This window comes from Nannospalax galili, unplaced genomic scaffold (genome assembly GCF_000622305.1).
Source record: "Nannospalax galili isolate Female #2095 unplaced genomic scaffold, S.galili_v1.0 scaffold161, whole genome shotgun sequence".
In the NCBI taxonomy this organism is placed as follows: Eukaryota; Metazoa; Chordata; class Mammalia; order Rodentia; family Spalacidae; genus Nannospalax; species Nannospalax galili.
In genome coordinates, this window is record NW_008348586.1 from 7789190 (window position 1) to 7810749 (window position 21560).

General features: G+C 41.3%; 1 protein-coding gene across 4 annotated transcripts in view; it reads right to left on the reverse strand.

Moving 5' to 3' along the window:
* Positions 1-20764, reverse strand: part of Sorcs1 (sortilin related VPS10 domain containing receptor 1) — a 561958-nt gene extending 541194 nt beyond the window's left edge. For 2 of the 4 annotated variants that reach the window (XM_008845714.2, XM_008845713.3), the window contains exon 1: positions 19993-20764. In XM_008845714.2, the coding sequence (XP_008843936.1) occupies positions 19993-20547 (555 nt within the window). In that variant the 5' untranslated portion in view covers positions 20548-20764. The remainder of the gene's footprint in view (positions 1-19992) is intronic. The other 2 variants (XM_008845715.3, XM_029569633.1) reach the window with 2 other exon arrangements.
* Between the last annotated feature and the right edge of the window lie 796 nt (positions 20765-21560).

Here is a 21560-nt window from a genome sequence, read left to right on the forward strand (position 1 = left end):
ATTCAATATCTCAGCCTCCACTATCATAGTATTTATTCTTCTTGATTCATTTTTATTTGTGTATGAGTGTTATGCCTGCATCATGTATGTACAATGCCCACAGAGGACAGAAGAGGGTTTCAGACTCCCTAAAACTGGAGTTATGGTTGGTTGTTAGCCAGCATATGGGTTCTGGGGTTCAAACCCAGGTCTGTAAGAGCAGTCAGTATTCTTAACTGCTGAGTAATCTCTTTAGCCTCTAATATCATAGTATTTAATTGATGTTGGGCATTGAACAAAATGCTTTACACCTGAGCCCCTTCTCATACTCAAGTTAACTGTGTTAGACAGATACAATATTAGTTTCACTTCATGCAATAAAGTCTATGTCATAGAAATTAAACGACCTGTCCTATATTTCCCCACTAGGAACTCAAATCCAGTCTTTAACTAGTGTATTCCACCAGCAGCCTTTATGAAAAGTCAGGGAATCTGCCCTGTGATCCTGTCACAGCGTATTCAGTTCTGTCTGTTCAGTTCTTGGATTTCTCATCTGTAAAATGAGGCCACCAGAGGGACTGACCTCAGAGATCTTCTGCTTTGTAAGAGAGACGGCAGTGAACAATGCGCAGTGACCACAACCAGATTGCTGGAAAAGCAAAAGTTTAAAAATTCCAACCAAATCCCAAGTCCTTTCACTGTGTGTTCCAAAGGGTCTGCAGAGAGCCCCTAAGCCAAAATCAAATTCTGGCCACTTTTCTAGAGATGGACATTGTAATAGGGTAAAATATGGACACATTATTCAACACTGCTAAATTAAAATTTATTACTCTATTCTAAAGCTTAACACAGATAATTTTCTTCGACACCCAGCTGTTAACACTGAATATTCTGAAAACTAAGAAAGTATGAAGTCTGCCCAACAGGGATTACAAGACCAGGTTCTAACAAGGTGGGAGTTATTTATGTAACACAGACCTGCTCTGGGAAGCACACTGATTAAAAGTCATCCCCAGCTCTCTATATAATACAAAGAAGTTATTAGTACTGCTGCACGGATGTGTTGCATGCAGAAGAACTAGGCAGTGTAGAGTGGTGACAGGCTTGTGGCAGAGGAATCCCTTGGGTTCCTAGTTAAGGGCTAATTGGATCTATTTTAAAGACTGCTTGTTGCAAAGAGGAGTTTTTGCCTTTGATTATGACTCCCCAGATGCCTGGCCTCACACAGAACAGAGTATATCAAGCATGGTCCCAGCAGTGAGTCCTGCACTCAGGCAACTATGTTGAGGCAGCAGGGTCATATTCTGTCTTCTGTCATTCCCCGACTATCCTAGATATTATACTCAAAAGCTCCAGTCTTCACCTTTCTTATAAATTAGTCCTACTCTTCCCGAAATGCAATAGTATGAGAAAGCAGTTCTTAACCCCAAACACTTGGCTGGCATTTCCTCCATTTCAAAAGTGAAAACACACGGTATAGGAAGAAAAGAGACTGGGGCACCTTGTGTTATCCTGCCCCACCAATTTAATCTGTTGAATCTCCTACTGCTTTCCCATTCGCCTCTAGGAAAACAGAACCTGAGTTAGTACTCTCATCTCTGCCTCCCAGGGGCCATTCTCCATTTTCTCATGGTTTCCAAGTGAAGCTGTTGGCAGAGGCTTGAAGGAGGAAAGATATTAAAATGTGAGCCTTGGAGATATGGATTCTAGCAGAGTTCCTACTGGAGATTGATTTTTATGAGCATCAGATTGGGGTGGGAGCTTGGATTTTTGTGGAATAGAAAACCTGGGCTACAAAATAAACTAAAACCACAAGAGCAGTTCTGGCATAAATGTTCACAGTTCGAACAATTTAAATCTCCCTCATTAACGGACACTTCTCAAAGCCAGTCTGAGAGGTGCACTCCTTTGTCACACTGATTATATGAAAGCAGATGTTGCCTGTTCCTTCCAGCTGCTTAATGTCACATTAAATATTTATTAAGCACCACAGGTACACTCAACAGATTTTTTCCATATCCTTCACTTATATATTTTATTTGTGCACTCATCTAAATTAAAATTTTATGGACAATGGAAACCTGTAGTATCCGTCCCTACAAAGTGTTCTCAGTCACTAGTAACTCAGTTTAACATCAAGTTTTCTTTGAGACCATTCTCTCAGCACTTCAAAAATGTTATTTATTATGCTTCTAATCACCAGATCATAAGCAGGATTATCTTTACAAACATATAGAATGGGCAACATCTTAGCTATTCTTGACTATGGCATTTTCATTTTAGAAAGGAAATAACTTCAGAAGTATGAAACTAATTACTGTAAGAAACCCAAAATTTGTTATAGAACTGGGGACAAAACCCTAGTGCCCTGACCTCTAGTATGGCCTCCCGTTAGCTAGCTTCTGGCATTACTGATCTATTATGATATTTCTGTAAGTAAAGATTGATATATATTTAAAATGTGCCAAAGCTATCTGTACTGACTGCACACATTTTGTGACAGAATGCATTGGTTCTGCCGTCTCTGGTGTTATTTTGAATGAGTATATGTGGAAATCAAGGCCGTGTCAGCATCCATGGTCTGTCATTCACCTGATCATACATGCTTGGTAAATGGGCTCAACAGATGAATGCATTTTACAAATAGCTTCCTAACTTGCTTTCTCTCACCAATATTTCCCCCATCTAATTCACTGCTGTAGTGCTGATCATGTCAGTCGCTACCACCTTCATAATGAAGTCCAAAGTCTTCAGCCTGGATTGCAAAGCTCTTCTTATTAGAAGGTCATTTCTCTCAAGCCTCCTCTCCCTTCTCACATTCCACACTTTGCTATTTTCCTGTCTGGGGCTGTTGCCTGCTATGCTCTGGTCCCTCACACATGATCCTTCCACTTCAGATCTTCATCTTTAAAGAATCCTGTTATCAAGTGACTTTGTATGCAATTTCTTGCAAGCATTTGCTAATACCTGACCTCAACCCTCCAGCTGGATTTCTCTCCCTTTATAAATACATATATATGACACTTATTATATTCCACCTATTTGTTTTCCTCCTTAATCTCTGAGCCAATTGAGAAGATAAATATTTCTGTATTCTCAGCCCCAGCAAAAATTAAATCATGACAGCACTACTTCTACTAAAATTAGAGGTGGTGGTTTAGTAAAGCCATTAGGACTCTGCTGACCACAAGTTACAATGTTGAGTATTCGAATGATAAGCCACAGAGGTAGGCACACAGTTACTCCCTCTCAGGATACACAAGACATTCTCATGGAAAAATCACCTTGGATTAAAGCCAGAACATGATCCTTTAGTTGAGAGAACCCGGCCAACAAGGACAACCCTTGGTCTTATCTTAGGCTACACTCAGCAGTGAGCAGCTAAGCCCCAATTGGTGTTTCAGCACCGTCTCATAGGGAACAGCTCCACCTGTTGAATGCCTTGACATTACTCCACAGCTTTCTTCTATCCTACATAGGAACAGTTACAATTACTTAAAAATGACAAGATCATCATAGGGACAGGGAAGCATGCTGTATTTATTCATCTGCCTGCTTTTTGTGCAGAAGGGATTAAAGCCAGAACATGATCCTTTAGTTGAGAGAACCCGGCCAACAAAGAGGAACCCTTGGTCTTGTCTTAGGCTACACTCAGCAGTGAGCAGCTAAGCCCCAATTGGGGAGCCTGTTTCAGCACCGTCTCATAGGGAACAGCTCCACCTGTTGAATGCCTTGACAGTGACAAAGTTCTGCAGCGCCTCTTTTAAAGAATTAAGTCATCAGGATGCTCGGCGCTGTTTAATCTGTTTCCATTTTCAGCCAGGTTGAAAGAATGTCTATCTTCCATAGATGAGGGGGGAGGTGCGAAAGCACTCAGATCTCTCTGCTTATGTTCATCAGTGTATGTGGCAGGTGTATTTATTCATCTGCCTGCTTTTTGTGCAGAATTATAAGGATATATGCATAACAAATCCTGCAACATCTCTTCAAAAAAGAAAAAGGGAAAAAGGATGGTGATGTCAAGATGATGACAAAGTTCTGCAGTGCCTCTTTTAAAGAATTAAGTCATCAGGATGCACGGTGCTGTTTAATCTGTTTCCATCTTCAGCCAGGTTGAAAGAATGTCTATCTTCCATAGATGAGGGGGGAGGTGTGAAAGCACTCAGATCTCTCTGCTTATGTTCATCAGTGTATGTGGCAGGTGTGATACGATGGGGCAAACAATAATAGAGCAGGTTGTGTGATAGTCAAGTCTTAGGAAGATATATTGGGCATTTCTTGATGGCACAAGTTAGGTGAACTACCAGAAATACTGGGAAAAGCAAATGCTGATGAACAGGATCATCTAAAGAAGGAAATGAGGAGTCTGGAGAAGGACCAGGAGCCAGAAACTTCTGGGAAGAAAACATTTCACCAGTCATCCCAGAATGACAGATCATAGAAATAGTCTTGTCCAAAAGACACAAAAGCCATTTATTAACCAGTTTTTATGCCTTGATATTGGGCCAACTATTGCATTTTAAGAAACTCTCTCCTACACTAAATCACCATGCAGGAAATTTACCTGCATGTATGAAGTGTCTTAAAGAAGAAAAAGAGAAGGTCTTAATTATATATCCATCATTTTGCAAATGATCTACCATAAATAAAATTTAAGGAGGCCTAAAAATAAGAAAATCCATTAAAAATACAAACAAATTGGCTACAGGGCAGCTTAAATAGTAAATCAAGGTCAAACTATTCAAGTTTATTCTGAGCGAATTAAGCAACTGAGCTCTTGGAGTGAAATACAGCAGGTTACAAACAAGCAGTCTAATCTAAATCATCTCTAATTTGGAAAACACAAAACAAAGTCTCCTTAGAAGTAGATGTTTTCCAAGAGAAGATGGAGTTATTGCACAAAAGAGCTAATGCACTACCATTTAAATGCTATTTTTAGCTTGATGTTTTGGCAACTACTGGATATTAGATAGTTTTATCATGTTTTGATGAACATACAAAATGTTTGCTTAATCATAGAGGGGGCAAGCATTCTCATTTTCACATCAGAACTGCCGTGCATGTTTATTCTAAGCATGCAGGATGAAATTTGCCTGAGATACAAATATAAATTAGTAAGAGTGAATAAAATTGTCCAATTTTAGGCATAAGCTTACCTAGTGATACAGATGGATGGGCAGAAGAAGAGATAGTTGTATATATATAACTATCCTTCATACTTCCCCAAATTCCCAAACACTAATTCACTAATATGCATTATAAACACAAAGCAAAACATTTGTTTCTTTAAAGGTATGTTTACTTTATTTTTTGTTTGTTTGTTTTTGAGACAGGGTCTTCCTGCAGCCCAAGCTGGCCCAGACCTTGCTATGTAGACCAGGTTGTCCTTGATTTTGCAGAGATCTTCCTTCCTCTGCTTCCAGAGTGCTGGGATTAAAGTTCCATGTTACCATACCCAGATAAATGGAGGTTTCTATCAATGCATTTTATAGTATTTTTATCATCACATCTTGTACTCTACCAGTTGCCTAAAAAATCATATTGCAAATAAAATGTTTCCTCTAAATTTTGTCAATTATCTCCCAAAGAACAAATAAGCTCTGGACTTCTGAGATGTCTTACCTTCCAAAAGGAGACCTAACCGCAAACTCTCAAACCCTACAATCAGTGCAAGGGCTACTATACTCTCAGGTCAGTGAGAGGGTCAGAGCTTTGCTGGTTTTGATCCTGGATAAATACTCAGTGCCTAGCTATGCCTAAAATATATTAAGAATTCAGTTAATAATTGTTAAATACAGGAACAACATGAAGCCACTTGACGATAACACAGTAACACCGAAATACCGTAGGATGTAATGATTTAAATCCAAGCTTGTAGACCTTAATTGTCGGGGGTTTTCAAAACCAGCTTCACAACTCTAAATTCTATCACCTGCTATCCATGTGACCTTGGATGAGCTACTTAACTTTTCATTCTGGGTTAAGTAATTTTAAACGGATTTCCTGGGGAATAATGGCCATGTCTACTTCCCAACAGTACCAACAGTAGTGGAATTTACCATAGTCATTTATTGTGAATGATAATGTTCCCTATTTCCTATCCTTACAGGTATGTGAATCACCTTGAATAGTGCCTGGCACAGAGTGAACAGGCAGCAAATATTTTCTGTTATTATACTATTATGAGTCCACCCTCACCTCCAAAGCAGTCTTTCTACACCTTTAACTGAGTCCTTATCATGCCCAAACTCACTTGGAAAACTTACAGAAACTCTCCATTTACCCCACCAGGTACATGTAAAAAAAATGCAGCTTTAACTGATAATTATTTTCTCATTGTCACCCTGTTCTCCCTTCTCTCCATTATTTCAAACTCAATTATATCGTTCGCAAAAGGCAATATGTCCTCATCATTTCTCAAATATTCTGGCCCTGCTGAGACTTTGTACTACAGAAGCCAGTTCTCAATTTAGCTCCTTAAGTGAGGAGCATACAGTTATTTTCTCCCTCAGGCCTGAGGCAATGCTAGCTCCTAGCAGCGATCAACTTGTCCTGGCAGTTGGAGCCTCAGGCTTCATCAAAACACAGCCCACCCCTTCCTGCTACAAGGAAGCTGTGGCCTCCAATGCAATTTGATTTATTTGGTTCAAATCTAGGCTTCCCTCACTTCCATTCTTTTTCCCTCTCCCTCTTCCTTTCTGTCTCAATTTGGACCACTTTTCCTTAACAATTTCGAAGACAGAATCCAGAGAGTTTATACTTCTTGAATGGGGACAGCAGGCCACTCTTATGTCATATAAATGCTGATGATCTATATTCTATGTAATGAAAGATAAATAAAATGATCCTGTGCTACATATAAAAATACAGTTTATTAATAGCCTTCTTTATCCCACATAGAGATATGTAAAAATGAAGCCAGTGGAGCCTTGCTCTGCAAAACCTCACATAAACCAGATGATGTATTATGTTTAGATGGAGGCATAGAATGGCCTAGCACAAAATATCAGACCTTTTGTTCATGATATTCATGTATTGCTTGTTCTTGGGGATACTGTAGAAATTGTCAGAAGGGAGGGAGGTGATTTCCAAATGAAAAGGATTTAATATGCAGGGTAAGTTTCCAGGCAGAGGAAGTAGCAGGGGCAGACAGACAGGAACAGAGAATGAATAGCGCACTTGTGAATAAGATTTTGCAGTGGTTGGGAGTATGTACGTCTTTTAGGCAGGAAAGCCAAGGTCAAAAGACCACTAGCAATAGTTGGCACAGAGATGAAGGTACAGTCTCAATGCTGAGTCATTGTTTGCATTCTCCCCAAGACCCCAAGTGGGCACTTGGCAAACTTTCCTATATAAAGGGCCAGAGGATTAATGTTTTAGGTTGATGTGCTTACTTACGTTCACTGTCATAACTGCTCCACTATGTTTTTATTGCACAAACACTGCCACAAACAGCAGGTAAGTGGACAGACATGGCTGCTTCCCAACTTTACTTTGTATGAAGTAATTTTCATATGTCACAAAATATTCATCTTTTAATACTCTTGGTCTTTAATAAATGAAGAAACCATTCCTGACTTGTAAATCATTTGGGGGGGGTGTTCTACACATTTGTCGGTGAGAGAGAGAGAGAGAGAGAGAGAGAGAGAGAGAGCATGTGTGTGTATGTGTGTGAACACACACATGTTCAGGGAAATTTTTATAAGTTCATTTCTTTAGGAAAGTCTAGTCTATGGTCAATAATTTAATAGAAAATTCTAAAATGGAAGACCTAATCTTATATTTTAAAGTGTCAGTGTCCTGGTTCTAAATATTTTGGACCCTGAAATGATGAAGCCATTGGGTATCTTTTCAATGACTGTGGTAACAACCTAAAGTGAAGCCCAGACCCCAAATAAAGGGAGTTTCAAAGTTGACTCAAATTGCCTTTCCACTTATGGAGCCATAATCTCTCTGCAGAATTTCTAATGCTGAATAAAGTCCTGGAGGAAGTATCACTTACCTTCCAAATGCTTCCTCCTGCTCTCAGGCAGTCAGGTGTCCCCACTTCTCTTTGCTTCCATAGCACTTTGTATAAAGCTCTGTTACAGAATTTACCACTCTATTATACATTTACCATGCTGAATTGTCATTTATCTGTTTATGTGCCTGTCTTTTTCTACCAGGATAGTCACTCTCCAGGGCAAAGATCAAGTCTCTGTATTTCTAGCACTCAACACAGCACTTTCATAACTGCCACTTAAAATGTGCCTTACTATTTTCACTATTAAAACATGCATATCTATGTAAAACATTTCAAATAACACAGAAAATAACCCAAAAAAGGTTTAAAATTTTTTATCACTATCCAGTCAGTCCCACTTCTCCAAAAAGTCACTTTCAGAGAGACTTTAACAGTTCATAAGTACTACATGCACCATTTCTAGCATAGACAGAGGAAATAAGACGTGGCCTAAAGATCAGAAGCAGGGAAGCCTTCCCTGGATAGCACTCCACATGCCTTCATCCCAAATATTGACAGACAACAGGCCAGAGAAATGTGCAGAGAAAGAAGGGTGCTTCCTGCTTAGACATCAGATATGCTCTGCACGTCTGCTGGCTTGATCATGCTATAAGCTTTCTACACTCACCGACACCTTCTCTTTCTGTCCTTCATCTCTTGCTCTTTCTCTGTGATTTTTCTCAATGTGCCTACAGGACCCTACCACATCTTTGTCTCTCAAACTGTATCCCGCTGTCTATGGTTTCTCTGTGTCTCTGTCTTTGAAGTTTCCTGTTTCCTTCTCTTTTTCAATCTGCCTGTATTGTGAGTGTTGATCTGTGTCTCCTTCTTACCTGCCATTCCCCTCCTACCTACCATCATCCCTCCTCTCTCTCTCTCTCTCTCTCTCTCTCTCTCTCTCTTTCTCGATCTCTTATATATATATATGACTTGAAACGTTTTCACCCATTATATACAAACTGATTATATTTCAGGAAAAATAGTATTTATGACTCAAAATCTTTGTGGTTATGATTGGGATTACAATAATATTGGGATTACATAAGATTTTTGTCTAATTTTTGTTGTTTCTTGACAACCATGCAGCGTTTGAGTTAATTTTGAAAGTTATTTGGGAAAACGAAGAATCAGACAAGGAATGGAGAAGAGAGAGAGAGTGAAGGAGATAGAGGGAGATTCAAAATATATTTGCTCTCTTCATATATAGAGATACGTAGGTGTGTTTGTATTTCTGTTTCAATTATCAGTTCCTCTCTTTCTTCTGTTTCTTTGCCCCTTTCCTCATTTTAGAGACCTCTCTACTGAGCTCTGACAGTCAGGAAACATCTATCCCATGGATTTACAACTCTACCCATTTTATTTTAATTTAATACTGTATAGTGGTACTTATGTTGTGAAAATACATATGTTATACATACACAGGAGGCTGTGCATGCTGATTAAAAATATATTCATATGTCTTTGGTGTGAAGGTAGAGGGCAAGCTCAAGGCAACCACTGAGGTTTCAGCTGAAATGTGAGGTGACTAATCAAGGAAACGGAGGTCACTAAAATTTCCAGAATGTGTACTCAGTTGGTAAAATTACCTCCAGATCTCTTTCTCCCTGGAATCAGCAAAGGTTGATAAGCAAAGGGTCTGGTAACACAGGCTACTATATTGCCAGGAGAGAGACAAGGAGTGATCTTGCTGCTGTAATAACCCTGGGCCCTGGACTGTCTCCCAATGGCAGTGATGACAAGAAAGCAGGTAACAGGAATGGAAACGCTTTGTCGAGTCAGTTCTCTGGAACACAGTTCTGATGAGGCCAAGTTCACAAGCATGCTTGCTCCCTTCCTTGTTTTATTTCTCTTTTCATGTAAGTTTTAAAAATAACTCAAGCAATGCATGGCTATAAAGAAATAACAAAAATAGACAAAAAAAATCACATAGAATCCCAGTGTTCAGCATAACCACAGGCAAATATTTTGAATCATAAATGCTATTTTTAAGAAAAACATAAATATTTTAGGGTACATAATAATGAAAATGTTTCAAGCACTTATGTGCAAGCATATTTTCAGGAACTTGGGATAGAAGAGGGAGTAACAGAGCCTTTAGTCCCTAACATTGTGGGTCTTGCTTTGTTCTCTTTTGTAATCTGTTTCTTCCCCCCTTTCCACTATTTTGTGACAAGTTTCACAATTCAAAATATGTGTTTATAAAATCATTATTTTAATTGCCTTTATATTCTATGACATACTTGAGCAAGGTCATAAATTGTTTGTAATATGTGAAAAGCCACTTCTCCCCTCCCCAAAGTAATAGCAAATAACCCAACAAATATTTAGTAAGGTGTCATATGCAAAGAACTAGAGGAGTTGAGAGGGATACAAAAAAGGAATGGCAAAGTTTCCCAGACCTCATTATAAGATAACAGAACTGTAGTTGAGAGAGAGAGAGAGAGAGAGACAGAGACAGAGACAGAGACAGAGACAGAGGCCTCATTATAAGATAACAGAACTGTAGTTGAGAGAGAGAGAGAGAGACAGAGACAGAGACAGAGACAGAGACAGAGAGAAGTGAAGAGACAGAGGTAATGTTATAGAAAACATACGATAAGCATCTTCTAGCTTTTCTAGTTGGCCATATGGAAGTAGTATTAATATCAGAATTGATATTAACAAAACAATCATGATAATAATAACAGCAAGAGTAACATTTATTGCTTGTTTACTGTAACCCACAGGCTACTTTGAGTGTGTGCATATATATGTATATATATACATATATATACATTCCCTTTTAGTGATCACAAGATCATATAAAAAGTGTTTCATACCTTAGAGATGGGGAAATAAAGGCACAGAGCTACACAGTTACCCAAGTTCACATGTCTACTAGACAAGGAAGTGGAAAGTTATCAGTCACTAAGTATCGTGCTATATTTTAAATCATGTATACCGTGGCTACTTCAATTCATTTTGCCGCTGGTCATATGGACAGTCAGGAAATATAATTTCCTTGGATATACATAATGATAGAAAAGCTGTCTGGAGACCACATGTTCCTCCATGTGATCTGCAAAGGCTTCCACCAAGTCTCTGGCACTAGGAGTCAGAGTTTCATTGAGGATCTGGCAAAAGCCATGTAACTCAGCTCTAGGTGGGAAAAATACAGCAGGCATATTGATAAGTAACTAAAATTGTACAGTCAGTGAAGAGCTTCATAGACCCCAAAGCTCCTGTGTTTGTTAAGTAAATGATTTCCAAACTGGATGATCCTAGGGATTTTGCAAAATGTAAAGACTCCTGGCCCTGCTTCCCATCTGGGAATTCAACAGTCCATTCCATGAGGACAGTCCTTCGGGATATGCTGACTGAGAGACCTCTGACTGAGTGTGTGTATCTTCCCAGTTAGACTATATGGTTTCAGTGAAATGCAAGTCAAGACAGGCAAGTCCACAGATAAATTTCTAAACCAGGGTGTTGAACATGACTAAAATATCCATTTTCCTTTTAAAGATGCTAATCAAGAGTGCATGGTAGAATTCCTGAGACAAAAAAAAACAAAGACCTTTCACTTTTAGCAACAGTCTCCTCCAGATGTCCCCACCCACATAGGCCTTGGAGAAGCAGGAATGTTGTTCCAAGATTTTGTGTCTCAATAGCCCTGTTACTCTGGTTAGGAGAAGATGACTGGAGGCATCAATCCTTTGGCTCCAGGGCACGACATGATTAGCTGCTTGTCTGACAACATGATTCTTATTAGCACTTTCTTTAAAAAGCATACAGTTGTCCACACTGTCACTCTGGAGTCCTTAGCCAGCAGGGAGAAACCATCCTACCTGTAATCCCTCAATAACATGATGATGCATTGCTAAGGCAAGCATGGGTTTCTTGCAGAAGTTAAAACTTTGATCAAGCTGCATCCCCAAACAGCTTACTTCTAAGTAAAGCATCAAGCGTCAGTGACCCGAGACTGGAGTGAAGCAAAAGGGTGAACCCCACATGTATCATTTATTCCAAGAGTTTGCTTCCCAAACTCTGCATTGATTTTTGGGTCTCTCTCTCTCTCTCTCTCTCTCTCTCTCTCTCTCTCTCACACACACACACACACACACACACACACACACATTACATATACGCACGTACATATACACACACCCATACATCTTCAAACACCAGCCCTATAAGGGGCAGCATGATCTAGCAGAAAAAGCTTTGGATAAAAAAATGGCAAAAGTCAAATCCTACCTTGGGTCCTTCTCAACTGGGAAACATTAGGCATGTTTTTAGGGTGGGGCGTCCATGGATTTGAAATGGGTGTCAATGATAAGTGTTTTGTAAAGCACCAAGAAGACCACGTGGCAGAGCGGAGATGTTCCACACCACACTGAAAGGCCTCTGTGATTACCAGTTTATCTTTCCTGAATACAGACAGTTGTCCCTCATATTCAGCAAACTGTCCTTGGCTTTCCTCCCCTGCAGAAGTTAGAAGTGAAAAAACGCTAACTGGTGACTCAACTGAATTCCTGAGCAAGTAGAATCCATTAGCATCAATCCTCACTCCACATGTTGACTTCTACTGCTCTAAGATGTGACATCCTAGGTTCTCTTGACTGAGGTTGCTTTAATATTGTTTTAACTAGATCTCACCTGTGTAAGAGAATTAGCTCAAGGAGGGGAAGGCAGTATTCCTCTTTCCCTTAACCAGGCTGCAGTAAACACAATCTTATGCAGTGTCATCTCTGCAATCCATTAGCAGTGCAATGCCTGTGGCACAGGGGCTAGTGCCAGAAAGCACTGCCAGAACGTCCCTTCATCACTCTTTAAGATCACTTTTTAAAGGTTTAAAACAAACAAAGAGCACAGCTTTCGATAAAGCCACATGCTCTGAAGCCAAAACAAACAACTTGAATAGGTGAACTCAGCCAAACCTGAAGAGCCTAGAAGATCAACAGCTCCACTGACAACACACACACAGCTCAACACAACAGACATGGGTATGCCGGCTTTACCTACCCCTGAGGCTACAATGCCACTGTGTCCTAACACCTGCCTAGTAAGTGTCTGGCAAGCAGTGGTGGGCTACACCAAGCATCAGTTGTATAATGTGACCAAATGTTTCTGGCTTTCTTATTCTACAAACTCACCGGTTTAATAGAAATGTTTTAGTTTCTTTCTCTCTCAGAAATGTCTTTTCTATCCTATGGGATTGTGATGAGAATGAAACTGAATTAATGGAAATATTGTTCCAGTCTTTGAAAACAGAAGCATTCTGTAAGAGGCAGAAGGGGCAATAACTGATTCAGTGTGGTATAGCACTGAATTCAGTGTGGTATAGGAGTGCTAGAGAAACAGATGCAATACATTTATACACATGTAGAATTTTATATACCTACAGAATTTCTTATAGAGCATTCAAATCTTTCAAAAAATATTTCATTTTATTTTTATTTTATATGTATGAGTGTATCACGTGCATATATGTAAGTGCAACCCTATCATGAAGTTCCCAAGGAGGAAAGAGGAGGGTATTGGATTCCCCAGAACTGGAGTTACAGGCAGTTGTTAGCCACCATGTGGGTGCTGGGATTCGAACCTGAGTCTTCTGTAAGGTAAGATGGCTCTTAACTTCTAAGCCATCTCTAGTCCCTCCCTTTTAATAAATATTTTATTTATTGTTTTATTTTATGTGCATAAATATATTGCCTGCATATATTTAAGTGCAGTCATGTCGTGCAATGCCTGTGGAGGTCAGAGAGGACGTCTGATCCTTTAAAACTGGAGTTACAGATGGTTGTTAGCCTCCATGTGGGTTCTGGGAGCTGAAGGCAGGTTCTCTGCAAGAGTAGTCGGTACTCTTAGCTGCTGAGCCATCTCTCTAGTGATCATTCACATCGTTTCTTTGCTCCTTACCTACAACTTAGGACAATGTGGTATAGCAACAATTAGGTTGCTTAGGTTTTTGTATTTATAAACCTTGTATAATGAGAGCCTACCTTTTTGCTTCCAGTTACTTAACTAATCCATTCATCTCAATTTATCAGAGTTTGAACTCCTTAAGAATAACCTTTATACTTGCATGGAACCTGCTTTCACCTCATCCTGAGCACATCTTTCCTCTAGTGTCCTGACCAGACAGTATAGGGAGGCTGTAGGCAAGTTTCTCTTAGAGGAAAAACAGATGTATTCTCCATGCTTTCTACCCTGAGCTACAGGATAGGAATTGAGACACATACACAGACAGGACAAATCTCTTACACACATTCAGTGATTCAACATAAGCTGACAAGGGGACTGTTCTAGCATGTTTCTTCATTACTGTGACAAAATGCTCTGATCAATACCAACTTGGGGTTTATTCAGCTTACATCTCCCAGGTCACAGTTCATCAGGGAGCCCAAGGTAGGAACTCAGAGCAGGAACCTGGAGTCAGGACCTGGAGCACAGTGCATGGAGGAATGCTGCTTACTGGCTTGCTCCCCTGGCCCCTGCTCAACTTGCTTTCTTATGCAACACAGGCCCACCTGCCCAGGGGTAGTATCACCTACAGTGGGCTGGGCCCTCCCACATAAGTCATCAAGAAGATGCCCCTCAGACATGGCCACAGACCAGTCCTATGGAAGCAATTCCCCAATTGAGGCTCCCTTAACCCAGGTGTGTGAAGTTGACACTAAAGCTATCCAGCACAGGAACCAAATTGGCTTATTCTCCTGGTGTCCTGACTGATCATATCTTTTCTCAAGAACTTACATAAAGGTAAGTCCTTTTCAGAAAAATGTGTGTGTAGAAAATGTCAAAGTGAAAATTAAACCATGATGATGCTAGCTGAGATTGAATGTACAAATAAGGGCAGCTGTGGCTTTCAGTGACCATATCAGTTTTTATTTACTTACTAGCCTTGGAATACACCCAAATGCACTGTAAGACTGACATGCATGCTCTTTGAAAACATAATTTTTAAGCCGCTGCTATGATTTAAACCTTAAATACAGTTTTTAATTAAATTAGGTAGATTCCTGGATGTGGGTATTAATGTGCACATCTTGTCCTTTGACCTTGATTCATGCTGTCTCTCCAGTTCATTCTTGTCATAATCTCTTATTGCTACTTAAAATTTCCTCCACATATCAAGGTTCATTTGTAACATTCACTCTAAACTAAAGATGGAAGGCTGCCCTTCTAGAACATGTTCAGCCTTCCTCTAAACTCCTACTTCACCCTGTTCTGCCTTCAGTGGACATACATCTCCTGGTGTCTCTTAGAGTATTCTATGGCTGTGACATGAAAGCCCTTCAAGGGAGGGATTTTTCTTCTCTTTTCATTCCTGTGCTCCTCTCCACAGACATCCCTATAACAGTGAATGATGAATATTACAAGTTCAGTAAGCATTTCTGAGACCAAAAGTCAATAAAATTTGTGTGAGGTTCCTCTCATAATGTTGACACATGTCAATCAGTCCTTGCATGTGAGCAATTACTCTCCTCATAAATAAGTCCTCCTCATAAATAAATTATTCCATCTGCTTTTGTATATTAATACAATACACAAACATTTGAATATTTAAGGTATTGCTTTAAAAGGTTCTTGATAAACTATCCAGATTTGGCATTTATGTTAATATCCTGTAGGAAATCTCATTACATATTCAAGATGTGCTTACCTTACAATTTCACATAAACACATTTTCTGGTCTTTGGTCTAAAGACAACACATATCCTATCATGAAGATATGATACAGAAAATCCAATAAATTGTTGTTTCTGTGAATCTATGAGCAAAGATTGAAATGGATGTCTATGTAGAACTCAAAGTTCTTGATACCCCATAAATAAATTTATACATGACCTTGGGGAAAGGGAGAATCATGTGAAATAATGGTTCTGTGTGTTTAATAGGTCATATATATAGGTCATTGTCCCATCTGTATCCCAGAAACTTCCAGTACAATTAGTTAAATGTGGTAGATGTAGGCTATCTACAGGGTTGATCTTAATGGTGTTTAGTGGTGTTCTAGTCTATTAGTATCATTTTGGGGATAGCCAGTTCCGTAATCCATCATCCTTAATTTCCAGTAGAGAACTCTTTATTTTACCTAAGGAAAGCATCATTCATTGATGACTTGCTAAATACAAGGAACTTCATATACACGACATCACATCTTTGAGGGGGGAATCTGTAGAAGACATAATACTTTCATGCTTCTAATGATAAACCTGAGCAGTAAAGAATTTAAATAACTCAGTCAAGGAAATGTGATGGGAGTTAACAAGAGAGTTAAGACTGGAACACAAATCCAGCTTTCTTCTAACACTACTTCCTTCCACACCACATTATCATTATTAAAAGCATAAAGAGCCCAATTGAGAAGTGATTGCATGTGTAGTGTGTGTGTGTGTCTGTATGTGTGCTAGAGAAAGCTAAAATACTTTTTCATTTTACTTAAAATAATATAAATGAAGTCAAAATAAAAAAGAGAATTATATCAAAATATTTCGCCAAATCATGTGATGACAACCAACCTCTTTATAAGATACGCTTTGTCAGTAGATAAGAAAAATGAGTCTATTCCTGATGAAAAGCAGACCTGCAGGAATGATGCAGGGCACCCTCCTTGAATTAACAGGTACGTATTCCACCTCTCACAGAAGATGAAGAGGTGAGTGGATGAGAGAGCAACCAAACCTCCTCTTATAGTGGAGTGTGATATGACAGGGGTATATAAAGTCTGTGCATTTCTTCAAGGAGATGGCGCCTTCAGCTCAGTGTGGACCTCAGAAATAAACTCAAAATGAAATTATTAACCACATAAATTAGAAAAACCTGAGTTTTTTCCTGTTATCCAAAAGCTCTCAAGGCCAGCAATTCTGGGGGTTTCAGAGCTGTACCCCATTCCTTCTGTGTCCCATTGGTACCCAGTTTCCTCTTGGCAACTTTTTGTTTTCTGGACCCTCAGTTTCTTCTTCTATGCAGCACCTACTGAAAATGATTAAGTGGGATGTTGAGTGTAAGGTACTTACCAGGTCCAGGAAGGGACTCAGGTAATTCACTAAAGTAGGGGGAAAATATGAACTCTTAGAACCTCCTGAAAGCCTACCAGGCTATAAGACTATATGATAACCACAGCATCAAAGCTCTCACAATGGAAAAATATAAATTAAAACTTCAATTACCAAATCATTTAACACTATTGCCAGTAAGAGTCAGGTGGTAAAATGAAATAGTCAAATTAACCACAGAATGAAACTATCTGCAAAGGAGATTTTAACTCCTGCCACCTACTTACCACCTACCAGGGATTTATAGATTAGTGAGTGTATCACTTTGAAATTCATTGGGATAAAAATATAAACACATACATACAGCACCAGGAACACATATATAGAAAAATATATTTTGTAACACTCTAAGGATTACTGTATAAATTTAGATCAGGGCACAGCATGCCTGAGATGAATAGGATAGAAACAATATGTTCTGATTACGACACCAAGCTCATGACAAATGATTCATATCCAGCACCTTTCATGTCAGAAGATTCCCCCCAGGTGTTCTACCAACTCTAGCAACAGTTTCCATCAAGCCAGAAGACTGCAGTACAGAGGAATCATATCAAACCCACAGATGAGGCACAACAGTCATGTCTCTATACAACTGCCTAAGTCCAACTGAGCTGAGGGGGCAGAAAAGAGATGGGAAGGAGGATGAGTGAACAATCCAGAATTCTTCACCAGTTTGACAAGCAGCCTATAATCATCAGACATTTGCAACTGAGTACAAGTGTTATTATAATCAGAAGCTCTTCTTAGCATAGGCTTCTAGCTAAAGGTGAGATAGACCTGGAGGATATGTGTTGAATGTATCCCTGAGTACTGCACATAAGATGTATGGGTAAGAATACCTAAGTATGAAAAGATAGGGATCCTCTAATTTTGCCCTCAGATTTAGATAAATGGTTTTCCCACTGTGGGGAAATGTGACAAAATTGAGAATTGGTGCACAGGAATTCACAGTCATAGTGCCCATTTGTAACTATCCTGGCATATCATCCTCCCTAATTAATGTGAGAGGTATTCTCCGCACCTTAGTTGAAACCTATACCCAGAGCATGAACAGCTTGCCATGGTAAACAATAGGCAGAACTGGAACTCACGTCTCCCCTCTTCTCTCATTTCACAACGTTGTCCAGAAGTTTCTTTCTATATCTCTTACCTTTACAAAACATCTAACTTTGCTTGTTTTGATGGTGTGTGCCTTTAATCCCAGCCCTTGGAAACCAGAGGCAGGCACATCTCTGTGAAACTGAGGTCAGCCTGGTCCACATAGCGACTTGCAGGTGGGCTGGATTTGGAAAACCATTACTTCTCTTTCTCTACCATACATATAAATATGTAAAAATGAAGAAAAAGAACTTGTGCAATGCACATAGCAAGGTCTGGGAAAGAAGTGAGAATGAGGCTGTGGAATAGCAGACTGTGGAGAGCAGAAATCTCATCTTAGTAGTTAATGCAATTTGAAGGTTCAAACCTTTAACACTCACCAACTAGATTATTTCCTACATTATTTTAGAAATATGTGCCTGTCCTAATCCCTGACCCGAATAAGCCCTAGTGGACTCACAAGCTCCATCTATTCAAAAAATATAAAAGCTGATGGTGCTTGGCGCCATTTCTTAAATGGAGGTTAAAAGTCTCCAAAGATGTATTTGCTTTCTTCTCTTTCCAAGATATTTCAAAATGAAATAAAGTAAAGGTCTAATGGGCAAGTGATATTTTATGTTTAAATTACATTAAAAGCCAGAAATATTTTGAGTCCAAGGATTTTACTTTACTTCTTAATATAACAAGATCTAACATATTTGATGTGTTCAAAATCTCCCTTTATAGCCAGAACTTTGAGTTAATCACTTAAAAGAGTATAAAAATTATTCTATCATCACAAGAAGATTCAAGTTCAAATTAAAGGATTAATTTTAGTAGCTCTAGTAAAAAAGATGTGATAGTTAAGACATGCCATAAGGACAAGGGTGTTCAGAACTTAAGAACTTAAGAGAAAGAATTTCAGCTGCAATTATTTGATTAAACCATTCCTGAGAACTATATCAAACCACAGGCAGGAAAGCTGTGTTGTAGAGAAACTCAGCTGTAGCCCCAGGACAGATTTATTTATACAACATAAGACAGATCATGTTTTTTGTTTGTTTTTTTTTTTTTTTCAATACCTGAAACACATGGAATCCCTTCCCTGACCCAGCAATCGCTTTCCCGCCTTCGTAAAGGAAGCATCAAATCTTTATTGAGGAGGTCAGTCAGTGAGAACAGGGAGTTGTTGTCACTGAGATGTATCTGATTTTCCTGAGACTGACCATGTCTGAGAACAACTGCTCTTTCATGGGCTCTCAAAACGCAGTCTCTAATGCTGTCAGAAGATGCTGGAGAGTTCCTGCAATGAAACTTGCCTCCACTTGGTCCCCAAACAGAGACCAAATACTAAAGGGCACCTTAAATTCCACTGCAGTTCTCCTCACAGTGTGGAAAAAGGGGCTAGGAGCGCTGCATATAAATAACGAGTCTCTCTCTCTCTCTCTCTCTCTCTCTCTCTCTCTCTCTCTCTCTCTCTCTCTCCACATATTCTCTTGATCACTAGTACATAAGAGTACCAAGTTGGGGAAAGTGACTTAAGGGACATTCGTGGGCCTGGAAATTTAACCCTTCCAGCTCTGCCTTAAGAATACTTTAAACCCTGTGCTTGGTCTTCATTTCCATCCTCAGATGCCACCAAGCAGGAAAGAGTGTCTGCTTGATTAATTCTAGTCTGAACCTTTGGGAATTTTAGAGGACTCTGATGGGGGGGGGGTTCCCTAGTAGGTAATGTTAGCTCCTGAGGGAGCGTGGGGAGAAAGGATTTGAGTGAGCATCATCTCTTAAGTCTTGAAACCTCTTGCCCTCAAATTCTCCACCGGATCCCACAGTGGACTGTGACCTTTTTCCCTTCGCTCACCCCTTGGCCCTCAGTTCCATTCTACTCACGCTGCTGTTGTGGCCAGACCAGTGGACCATGGCTTGGTTGTGTGCTGAGTCTCCTGTCAGTGCAAACGTGGTGCTGGTCAGTCTCAGCTCCTCCATCCGGAAGCGGGTGGCTTTGTCCGGGTCCCGCTCTGGAGTCCCGGGCTCCAGCTGCCCTGAGTCCCTTAGCACTCCCCTAGGGCTCCGACTGGCACCCTCACCCCTTTCAGTCTTCACGGGATCCGCTCTGCTCCGTCTCCTTCGGCCTGAGCGTGCAGCTGCTGCCAGGGACGCCCGGGTGCCCCCGGCTCGCTCCAGGGACAGCGCCCGGTCCCCGGAGGCCACTGCAAACAGGGGAAGCGAAAGGGGCAGAGGCGTGGCCGGAGCGCGACCCGGCGGTCCCTGGTGAGGAAAGCCCCCTCGGGCCAAGGTCCAGCGTGGGGTCCAGCCCGGGTGCTGCAGGGGGCAGCAGGAGCCGCTGCTGCAAACGCGGGGGGCTAAGAGGACCAGAAGCCCGGTGCCGGCCAAGACAGCGCTCAGCCGGGCCGGGAAGCCGCTGCCGGCGCCAACTTTTCCCATCACGGGAGCTGAGAGGAGCGGAGCGAGGGTCCGGGAATGAAGGCGGGCGGCGGCGCGGGGCTCCGGACCGGCGGCTGCGGGGCGGGCGCTCAGGACCCTAACTCCATCCAAGTTGGGGTGCGGTGAGGCGTGCGGAGGCGACGCCGGCCGGGCAGGTGGCGGCCACTCGCTGGGGCTGGGCTTGTGCGGAGCGCTCGGGTTGGGACGGAGGAGCCAGCCGCCGCCACGCGGGGGTGGAGCCGAACTGAAGTCACAGGCAGAGCAGGCGCTGGCGCGCTGGCGGGCGACGAGGGAGGGAGGGTGGGAGCTGCCGGGGCTCAGGGCGCCGGGAGCTGCGCTGCGCACCGGGGCTGTGGGCACAAGATGCTCCAGGCGCAGAATGCTCCGGGGCGCAGGATGCTCCTGGCGCAGGATGCTCCGGGGCGCAGGATGCTCCTGGCGCAGGATGCTCTGTGGGCGCTGGATACTCTGTAGGCGCAGAACGCTTTGTAGGCGCAGGGTGCTCCGCCGCCTACCCTCCCTTAGGCTTTGGGGAGTCCCTGTGAGGAGCCCTAGCAGCCTTCCGCTGGGGTCGGCGGACTCGGGGCTCCCTGAGCAGGCGCTGGGTAGGGTTTCCTATTCCTGTTTTCTTGTTTCTGTCCGTCTCTGTTCCTATTTCCCCTTTTCTTTCTCTTTCTGGTTTTTCCAGTTTAAAATGTAGAGACGGGTGGCTTCTGAATCACTCACTCCCTCTCCTATGCGGTGTGAGTTGGCATTTAGTCCTTACTCTGAGCAGAGCTTCTGCGTCCTGGCCTGGGGGAGATCCCAGAAAGGCGGCAGAGAGAGTGATCTACTTAACTGATCTGATCTGATCCTGTGTGTGTGTGTGTGTGTGTGTGTGTGTGTGTGTGTGTGTGTGTTCGCTCTCCGTATAGTTTGGGAGTTTTTCCCGTCCGTATTCCCTTTTAGATTCGTTTGCGACCTCCTTTAGCACTCTCTGTCTTTTAAAGCAGGCACATTTGAGAACACACTCT